Source organism: Ipomoea triloba, chromosome 8, assembly GCF_003576645.1.
Source record: "Ipomoea triloba cultivar NCNSP0323 chromosome 8, ASM357664v1".
In the NCBI taxonomy this organism is placed as follows: Eukaryota; Viridiplantae; Streptophyta; class Magnoliopsida; order Solanales; family Convolvulaceae; genus Ipomoea; species Ipomoea triloba.
Window position 1 is genome coordinate 12,149,349 of NC_044923.1, and position 11,053 is coordinate 12,160,401.

An 11,053-nucleotide genomic window follows, 5' to 3' on the forward strand; every position below is an offset into this window, starting at 1 on the left:
GTTCGGCCGAGCATACTTGTTTACGCCACTTTGCTTCGTTTACGCGTCCTTCACGCGTGACTGGGCGCATGGATGGATACTGGAATCCATCCACGTGTCCTTCATGCGTCAATGACACGTGGACAGTCCAGTCCAGTATTTCCCTCCGGTTTCGGTTTTTCCTTTCGCCTTTTGTTCAATTTTGGCTCTCCTATAGCATTTTTCGACCATTAACCCTATAAATTAGTCTCCCAAAACATATACCAACGAGAATACTAATAAAGCATTAAAACAAAACATAAAACAACGTAAATTAATTATTAAAACCTTGGGTTGCCTCCCAAGCAGCGCCACGTTTTATGTCTCTGGCTAGACGCAACGTGTCTCCTTCTAACTCAACCATATTTCTTTGTCGTGGTTTGAAAACATTTTGGAACCCATGTGTTCTTCAAATTAACTTTTCATTCTTCCATCTCGGTTTGGTCTTGGTTTTTGCTTTGACCATGGCTTTCAACTCTTCATCTTCTTTTCAACTCTTTCCTTTTCTTTTTTTCTCGGTTTGTCATCAAATCTCAAGGCAATTCTCCCGTGCTCACATCAATTCGAGCATGGCATGTAGCTTAAAATGTCACGTGCTCACATCAATTCGAGCATGGCTGTAGCTTAAAATGGTCTTCCAAGGATTAAAGAGCCAAAGGGCTCATCCCTTCACATTTCACAAACAATAAAGTCGACTGACACTAAAAATTCTCCTACTTTCACAAGCACGTCCTCCGCTAGACCTTTTGGATACCGCGTGGTTCCGTCGGCTAGGCGAAGTGTAAGCCTTGTCGGCTTTAAACTAGGTAAGTTTAATTGTTCAAACAGACTAGAGGGCATTAAAATGATTGAAGCTCCAAGATCGGCTAGAGCATTTGGAAAGTCCATGTTCTTAACGGAAAGAGGAACTACCAAAGATCCCGGGTCACCCTTATTTACGGGGTAACCCATAGTCATAAAAGCCGAAATCTCTTTGCTTAAACAAGCATAATCATCATAAGCTTCATTTCCAAATANGTTCGGCCGAGCATACTTGTTTACGCCACTTTGCTTCGTTTACGCGTCCTTCACGCGTGACTGGGCGCATGGATGGATACTGGAATCCATCCACGTGTCCTTCATGCGTCAATGACACGTGGACAGTCCAGTCCAGTATTTCCCTCCGGTTTCGGTTTTTCCTTTCGCCTTTTGTTCAATTTTGGCTCTCCTATAGCATTTTTCGACCATTAACCCTATAAATTAGTCTCCCAAAACATATACCAACGAGAATACTAATAAAGCATTAAAACAAAACATAAAACAACGTAAATTAATTATTAAAACCTTGGGTTGCCTCCCAAGCAGCGCCACGTTTTATGTCTCTGGCTAGACGCAACGTGTCTCCTTCTAACTCAACCATATTTCTTTGTCGTGGTTTGAAAACATTTTGGAACCCATGTGTTCTTCAAATTAACTTTTCATTCTTCCATCTCGGTTTGGTCTTGGTTTTTGCTTTTGACCATGGCTTTCAACTCTTCATCTTTTTTTCAACTCTTTCCTTTTCTTTTTTTCTCGGTTTGTCATCAAATCTCAAGGCAACTCCCGTGCTCACATCAATTCGAGCATGGCATGTAGCTTAAAATGCTCCAACGGCTCACATCAATTCGAGCATGGCTGTAGCTTAAATGGTCTTCCAAGGATTAAAGAGCCAAAGGGCTCATCCCTTCACATTTCACAAACAATAAAGTCGACTGACACTAAAAATTCTCCTACTTTCACAAGCACGTCCTCCGCTAGACCTTTTGGATACCGCGTGGTTCCGTCGGCTAGGCGAAGTGTAAGCCTTGTCGGCTTTAAACTAGGTAAGTTTAATTGTTCAAACAGACTAGAGGGCATTAAAATGATTGAAGCTCCAAGATCGGCTAGAGCATTTGGAAAGTCCATGTTCTTAACGGAAAGAGGAACTACCAAAGATCCCGGGTCACCCTTATTTACGGGGTAACCCATAGTCATAAAAGCCGAAATCTCTTTGCTTAAACAAGCATAATCATCATAAGCTTCATTTCCAAATAATTCACGACATTTTTTATCATCATAAGCTTCATTTCCAAATAATTCACGACATTTTTTATCATTGAAATTTTTTTGCATAAAAGCATTAAATGTACATTTTCTTGCCCTATCTTTTCATTTTGAGGTTTTGGATTCGTGCTTTTGCAACACGTCCTCCTTAGCTTGATCACAAGAGGTGATCTCCTCGTTCTTTCCTTCTTTATGGTCACAAGAGGTGATATTTCCTTCTTCTTTCTTCATTGGAATTTCACAAGAAGCATTTTCGATGTTCTTCTCAAGGCTTGGACTACAAGAGGTAGTCTTCTCTACTTCCTTCTTCATTCTTCATTTCTCCCAATTGCATATTCCACAAATTACATCCATTGGACCGCATTCATTATGTTTCTCTTCAATTGCTTCCACAGCATTGACTCTTTCCTTAGGATTATTCTCCGTATTGCTTGAAAGTTGCCCGTAATGCCTTTCGGACATCATTTTAAACATCTGGGATATTTGGTTTTCTATTGTCTTAAGAGTAGCCTTCGATTCCTGTCTTAAGTTTGAAATTTCTTATCTAATCTCCTGAGTAATCTCCTGCTTAAGATTGGCTCTATCGTTTTTCAATTCCATGATAGTTCTTGTGAGTCTTTCGTCGACCTCTCTTATGTCGTCCCTTCTTTGTTGTGCATAATCCAACTGAGAATTATAATTAGGCTTGTAATGAGTCATCTGGCCCCCATTCCCTTGAGTTGGGTCATAAGTAAGTCTACCCTTGCCCCCATTCCCTTGAGTTGGGTCATAAGTAAGTCTACCCTTTTCGTTCTGCCCGTAGATGGGTTTATTGCCATAATTAAAATGTGCTCTTGTTTAACCATGACAGTTATATGTGGCAGTTTCGCGAGTTAGTAATCCTAATGGACTCAAAATCTTAATTTGTGATGAACGTAAGAGCTTATTAAACTGTACTCAGAATGTGGTGTACAAAGAAATTTTCAATAATTTGTAATTATATTTTTTTATTGAATATTAAAACAATTTCTTTTTAATGTTCCTTTTCAAAAAAAAAAATCTTTTTAATGTCATTTTTTCTTTGAACAGTTAAATATGTTTAAACTAACTATCTATTAATGGTCGATGTTTAAACTAACTATCTATCTAACTATCTATTAATGGTCGATGTTTAAACTAACTATCTATTAATGGTCGTGCATCGCACGGGTGCAACACTAGTATATATTAAAACAGAAGTGTTGTTTTCTCGCCCATCCTAAAAAAATACTTCTGTTTTGAAATTTGAAATTACAATCATTTTTTACCTAATTAAATAATAACAAAAATACTATATATAATTTAATTTATAGTAATGATTACCTAAAATATTTATTACACCATGAATCATTGTCTACTTTTAAGGTACACTAAAATATTTATTACACCATGAATCATTGTCTACTTTTAAGATACACTAAACTAATACTCAATATATTCTATTTCAATTTAAGTTTAGTTTTTTTTATATACAAATAAAATTTATATACAAAAATATATTATTAAAAAGTTCTAATTAAAAACTTTTAAATAACACCTATATTGATATTTTTATTTTAATGTATTCAATTAAAATAAAATTATTATTTTTTTGGTAAATTCACGGGGTCTTTCTCCGTCCATTTAATGGTCCGGGTCCACCCACGTTCGCTCCAAGAGGCACAGGAGTTGGCCCAGGAGGAATTGTCACTTGTGGGAATCGAACCCGGGTTCTCCCGGAATTCTTCCCGACAAAGAGAACTCATTTGCCACTTGAGCTACCCCATTGGGTTAACATAAAATTATACTTGATCAATATATTACCCCATTGGGTTAACATAAAATTATACTTGATCAATATATCATATTCATTTTTAATATAATATTGGTTCATTTTCAAAATATTGTAGATTGATTGTTTACCATACTATTGCAATATATAATTAAAATTAGAGTCATTTCTATTTTTTGTCTTACTGTTATTGGGGCATTGCCAATTTTAGTCCACTTCATTAATCTTTGCCACATTGTAGCCAATCTTATTTAGTCTTTGCCACTTTTAGTCCACCGTTAAAATTTTCGTCAAATTGCCATCCAAAATAGGAGTATTTTTGGTCTTTTCATGCTTTGATAATCTCCTTGACCCTTTGCAGTGGTTTTCCTTACACATATTCATCCATTGAAGAGGTCCGGCGAAACCCATGTGAGCCACATTACAAAGCCATGGCTTTCGCCGGACCTCTTCATTGGATAAAAATCAATAAGGAAAACCACTACAAAGGGTAAAGGAGATGATCAAAGCATGAAAAGATCAAAATACCTCTGTTTTGGACGGTTCTTTGATGAAAATTTTAACGGTGAACTAAAAGTGGCAAAGACTAAATAAGACTGGCCGCAATGTAGCAAAAATTAATGAAGTGGACTAAAATTGGCAATGCCCCAATAACAGTAGGACAAAAAATGGAAATGACTCTAAAAATTAACATGGACTTACATAATTAAATTCTATTAGAATTGAAATCTTCTATTTAATTTAATATTTTATATAGAACTGAAATAACATGTTATTATTTTAAGTATATTAATTAATTAAAATTAAATTCTTTTATATAGAATTGAAATTTTTTATTTAATTTAATATTATAGATATTTTTAATTTTTTTTATTTTTTTTGAATTTCAATTCAAAAAATAATAAAATTAAAATAATTTCATTTGGTTTAAGTTTAGTTATATATCTCTTTTAATTTTATAGTTAAATTACGTATGACATGAAATAATTCTTTTTTAAACTTTTCATGTGCATAAAAGTAAACTTTGGTGCAAAATAAAATAAAAATAAATCAAATGCAATCTTATTGTTATTTTTAATTCTATTTTCCATCATTATATTGCTATATATTAGATCTCTATCATTTTTAAAGTCATTAAATAATAATATGGTAATTTAATGGTAATAGAATTTATAAAAATGAAAATATATATTCGGCAAAAGGGTCAAATAGGCCCATGTACTACCATTGATTGTTCATCTAGCACCATGAACTAAAATATGGTCCATCTAGGCCATTATACACTTAATAATTTTTCATCTAGCATTTTTAGCCCATTTCTAACAAGTTACCCATCTAATTTGATGACATGGAAAAATAAAATTAAAAAAAATGATGACATGTTATTTATGTGGATGTTTTGGATGATTTCTACCCTATTTCATTAATGAAAAAAATAATTTCTTGCAATGAAATAGGGTAGAAATCAAAATTGCTATATAAAGTTTTAAGAATTAATATCACTTTTGGTCCCACGACTTTTGAGTTTAATCAATTTTGGTGCACAACTTTAAATTTTTTCAATTTTGGTCCCTAACTTTATAATTTTTATCAGTTTTGGTCCTTCCGGCCAAATTGACGGTGAAATGTTGTCGAATTTTATATTTTAAGGGTAAAATCGTCATCTCAATGAAACGTCTTCATTATCTAAACAAAATCACTGTAAAATCATATTTATAGGTGTTCTATCGGCGCAAATAATGGAGAAGACAGACAGAAACTAGATAGAGATCTATGAGATTTATAGCATCGACGATTAACAGATCATTATTTTTCTCTTAATATGATTTTTCTTTTGTTTAGATATTGAAGATCTTTTTTTGGGATAATGATTTTGTCCTTAAAATATAAAATTCTGCAACATTTTGCCATCAATTTGGCTGGAAGGACCAAAACTGATAAAAATAACAAAGTTAGGTACCAAAATTGAAAAAATTTAAAGTTGTGCACCAAAAGTGATAAGACCTCAAAAGTCGTGGGACCAAAAATGATATTAGTTCAAGTTTTAACTACAGTGTATGTATAGCGGGGTATTCACTATCGTTCGGCAATGAGATTTCATTGAAATCGATATATGAAAATTAAATTATTTTTATAATAACTTAAGATATTGTATTGGGTAAATTTTATTTTATTTTAAAAATAAATTAATATTTTTGGATTTTTGGATAATTGAATAACTTAAGATATTGTATTTTTGGATGATTTCCTGCAATGAAATAGGGCAGAGATCAAAGTTGCTATATAAAGTTTCAACTACAGTGTACTGTGTATGTATAGCGGGCTATTCAATGCCGTTCAACAATGAGATTCCATTAAAATCAATATATGAAATTAAATTATTTTTTAAAAAATAATAAAATTTACCCAATACAATATCTTAAGTTATTATATTTAATTTTCATATATCGATTTTGATGGAATTTCATTGCCGAACAATTTTGAATACCCCACTATACATGCACAGTAGTGCAGTACACTGTAGTTAAAACATTATATAACAATTTTGATTTGTACCATATTTCTTTGCAAGAAATCATTTTCTTCATTAATGAAATAGGGTAAAATCATCCAAAACATCCACATAAATAACATGTCATCATTTTTTCTAATTTTATTTTTCCATGTCATCAAATTAGATGAGTAACTTGTTAGAAATAGGCTAAAAATGCTAGATGAAAAATTATTAAGAGTATAATGACCTAGATGGACCATATTTTAGTTCATGGTGCTAGATGAACAATCAATAATAGTACATGGGCCTATTTGACCATTTTGCCTATATATTCTATTAAAATAAAATAAAAAACTAAATCAAAATAGATATGTCAAATTTAATTTATTCTAATAAGATAAAATTGAAATCTTATATTTAATTTATTATTTTTGTATTATAGATATTTTTAATTTCATTTGTTTTACTTTTTGAATTTTAATTAAAAAATTGTTAAAATTAAAATAATAATTTGATTCGAACACACACACTACTTTAATTGAAATAATTTTTTAATCTTTCAATGCAATATTGGGAAAACCTCATCAGTTGCAAAGCTTCCGTCTTGGTCACCAGTCAAGGGATCCACAGCATCACTGCCACCACCGAGAACAAAAAGCTTTCCAGCAGTGGAGACAACGCCAAAATGGGCGAGTTGTCTTATATTTGAAGGGAGGACGGGAAGTTTAATCCAAAGGTCACAACCAGGATCATAAAGCTGCCATTGATTATCAGGCTCAAAAGCGCACACACAAAAATTCTTCAGATGAATTGACCTCTTGACGAGCTTTGTATAGTTCACTACTTCGAACAGCTGCTCTCCAAGAATGAGAAACGAGTTCTAACTTGGGATGAAAGTAGAAGGGAACCCATGCAAGGCACCTTAGGGCAACCGCATCAGGGAGACCTTCAATGAGTACAGACATAACGTTTACACTTGCATCAATCTCTACTCGGCAAAGAATGATGGCAATTTGTAGCTCTCGGCAGAAATGGTTTTGAAATTTGTAACCTGCATGATTAGATAAAAGGATAAGCAAACACTAACTTCAAGAAAATTGATCAACTCTTATTTATATACTAATTCAACAAAAGCATCATCAAATTTTAGAAAGTCGATAAATCCACATAGAACCAGATTCATAACTGCTTTAATAGTTTAATTACCCCATAAAAAGCAACAAAAAAACCTCAATTTAATTCAGTTGTCAAAATATTTCTCAGTTGGAATATATAGCAACTGTTTCACACAGATAATAAGTACACATCTCTAATGCACAGCCAATGTTGTAAGACTAGACTCAATATCATATCAGGCAAATGAGGTAAGATATATGATCCTATGCGGTACTACATAGAAGCCTTGATCCGTTGATCTGGAATATCCTAGCAAGATTAAACTACTATATTTGCCAAATTTTCTAATATTGTAGACGGAATTGCTCTGATTAACCTTCTATAACAGCAAAACTACTTGCTTTAGAGACTCTGTCTCAGGCCCAACACATTCATGAGATTCTGAAAAATTAATCTTCCCATAAACATTCATTCATGAGATCCCACTTGAAGTGCAGACAAAATACCTATCTTTCCTCCTCCTAGAACACTCAGTAGGGGGGAAGAGCATTTCCAAATAGGATAAAGGGGCGCACAGGGTTCCAGAGGGGTGGCGATACAATAGACTACTGAATCACCGCCAAAGCATCTGAATAGATGTTGTGTTTGGGATGCATCTACCTAGTTGGTTACCAAGCAAATTCAGAAGTTACCTCTAAACCGGGCTTTATACTAAGCCCTTCCCACCCTTGAAACTCAAATTTTGTTCCAATTGTAAAAGATATAGAGAAAAATAGAACCTAAAAATGTTGCAAATTGGAGATGGGAGAAACAAGCAGCCAGCAAAGGAGGGCAACTGAATAGTTCGATGAAAACTAATCACCATGTCATAAGACCAAAACAGCAAAAACATTTGTGATGGCGAAATGCACATTGGCAGTTTCGCACCAAAACCTCAATCTTGAGTGTTGACAATCAGACATCACATTGGACAGTTACGATCGAGAAGACATAGACTTCTATTTTAACAAGTAAATAATATGAGTTCATTTCTCCAAAGTTCAAGAATCAAATCAGCTTCTTGGCTTACTAGTAGTTAAAGGGTAATCGCATAGTTAATACATTCTCATTTCAGCAAATTATGATCAAGGCACTAAAGATCAGAATGAATCAACAAGCACTATAACCCACAGCCAAAGAATTAATAAAAATCAACTGCGCAACACAAGAATTTAATCTTTCCGATAAATTCAAAATTTATTAGCAAAAGAACATACACCCACATCTTAAATTCATGAATCAATCCATGCAAACCCGAAGGGCAAGATAAATCAGACCAAATTATACAAATTAAAGCCCTAAAACAAGATTCCAAACGAAAAAAAAAAGAGAGGAAATCTGCGAAATTCACAATCTTATACCACAAACAACATTACGAAACAACGCAAAAAAGAAATGGGTTTTACCGGAACCCCAAAAGGAAGTCCAATTTCAGCAGATTTGAACCAAATTTGTAGACAAACAAAAAGAAAAAGAACAAGAAAGATGAANAAAATACGGTGTCTACTCTTGCTTTTGTTTATTGTTCCTGTAATTTTCCGGTAGTGTTGGCCCGCCGGCCGATCGCCTGAAGATCGGGAAACCATCAATATCGATTGCCTTGCATTGTTGGCCTCACGCCTAATATCAAGTGTGGCTATGAACTCGTAGGTTATGGGGGGATATGTTGGACCCCTCCATTCGAAAAGTCTNAACATCCACTAATGCTCGCTCCGCTGGTGACAAATTCCTTAAGGGGCTTTGTATCCAATTCTTCCGGAACGACTTGTCGTGGAATCTCCTTCGGTTGTTGACGTTTAGAGGGTTGTACTCTTGTTCGTTGCCTACTAGATCCTGCATCATCATGTTTACTTTCCTTTGCAAGCTCTTTAGTTCGACCCGTCCTATAAAATTTCAACAATTACCAATAATGCATAAAAACAATTGGTTAGTTGCAAATACCAGCCAAGGTCCCTCGAGTTTGATGGTTTCGCCAACTATAGTCCTAAACTTTGATTTTGAATTTCATAGTCCTCCAAATTACAATTTTTTACCTTCTGCAGTCCTCCCGTTACAATGAGTCGTTTGCACCGTGATTTTCAGGGGTAAAATGGTAATCTTAATGAACCATGAGTTGCAGAAAAGATTAAAACGTTATTCTTTAACGCTCCTTGGAAATCATTTTAATGCACCAACTTTGGAAAATATATTTTCTATGATCTAAATTAAAAAAAAAATACACACACTTGCAAGTAAGAAAGGGAAAGACAGCACATCTGTTCACACACTTGCAAGTAAGAAAGGGAAAGACAGCACATCTGTTAAAGAATAAAAGAGAGAATTGCAGCATGCAGTGATAGAAGAATATCAAAGAACTGTATCTTCACAGAATACCTAAAGAGGTTTACGATCTAAATTGAAAAATATTATTCAAAATTGTGACCAATGATCATTGGCTCCAAAAACTTAAAACTGCAAGAAGAGCTCAATATCAGATTAGATGCAAAAAATGAACCTAGCTAATTTGGTCAATCAAATGTCAAAAATTCATAAACTAATTGACGAACCCTTCTTCACCCAGTCCATCAAAATCTACTACTAAGAAATCATAATCAACAATGGGTATCTCCAAACAACAAGAAGAAGAAGCAAAAGTGGTATCTTGAACAGAAAACCTGGCATTCATATTCTCAAAATAAGTTTCCATAGAAGGATTCAAAGCCATATCCCCACTCTCAGTAGTTTCCTGCGGAGTAGAATCCCGCGGCAATCGCAAGTCCCGTCTCCATGGAAGAATTGCCCAATCGCAAGTCCCGTATCCTACCCCACTGGAGAATCTAAGCCCGTCGCGTCTTCGCCGGCAGTTGAAGATGTATCTCTGGTGAATATTTCTTCTTCTTCTTCTGGCACTGTTTCCGCCGTCGTCAATGAAGCGGCGGCGAAATTAGGGTCGGCGACGCACCCGGCGTCGGAGGGAGGGAAGTGAGTGGTAGCATATCCTTATGCGAAGAAGCTTTCAAAGGATTTGGGAGTTGCCTTGAGAGGACTTTCCGGGAGTGGGCCTAGCAGAAGGATTGTTGCTAAGGATGTTGAAGCATCTGCAGTCGCTGCCGTTTTTGCTGCCGTGAGTGGCGGCGCCGGCAGTAGAGTTAGGGAAGACTGTGGAGTTCACTACTATGCACAACAGAATAATTGATTAGAGAAAGATAGCCAACCTTCAATAACAGTATTGAAGTTTAGCACAATATTCAACCGTAAAAGCTCAGTGGAGCGGACAATCGAGAGGGTAAAACCTGCAGTGTTCCGACGAAGGGGTATTTTTAAGGGGAAAACTCCTCTTCTACTGCGTCAGCGCCAAATAAACTAAGCAAAAGTATTATTTTACCCCTGAAAATCACGGTGCAAATAGCTCCTTGTAACGGGAGGACCGTAAGAAGGTCAAAAATTATAATTCGGAGGACTATGAAATTCAAAATCAAAGTTTAGGACTATAGCTGGCGAAACCATCAAACTTGAGGGACCTTGGCTGGTATTAACTCCTTCCAATATCACACTAA

General features: G+C 35.0%; 1 protein-coding gene and 1 pseudogene across 1 annotated transcript in view; both read right to left on the bottom strand.

Moving 5' to 3' along the window:
- Positions 1-6,837: 6,837 nt before the first annotated feature.
- Positions 6,838-8,944, bottom strand: LOC116027824 (annotated as a pseudogene).
- The window catches only part of LOC116026970, a 14,743-nt gene continuing 11,040 nt past the window's right edge, over positions 7,351-11,053 (bottom strand). Inside the window, exon 4 of the mRNA XM_031268395.1 lies at positions 7,351-7,413. Within this exon, the coding sequence (XP_031124255.1) occupies positions 7,351-7,413 (63 nt within the window). The remainder of the gene's footprint in view (positions 7,414-11,053) is intronic.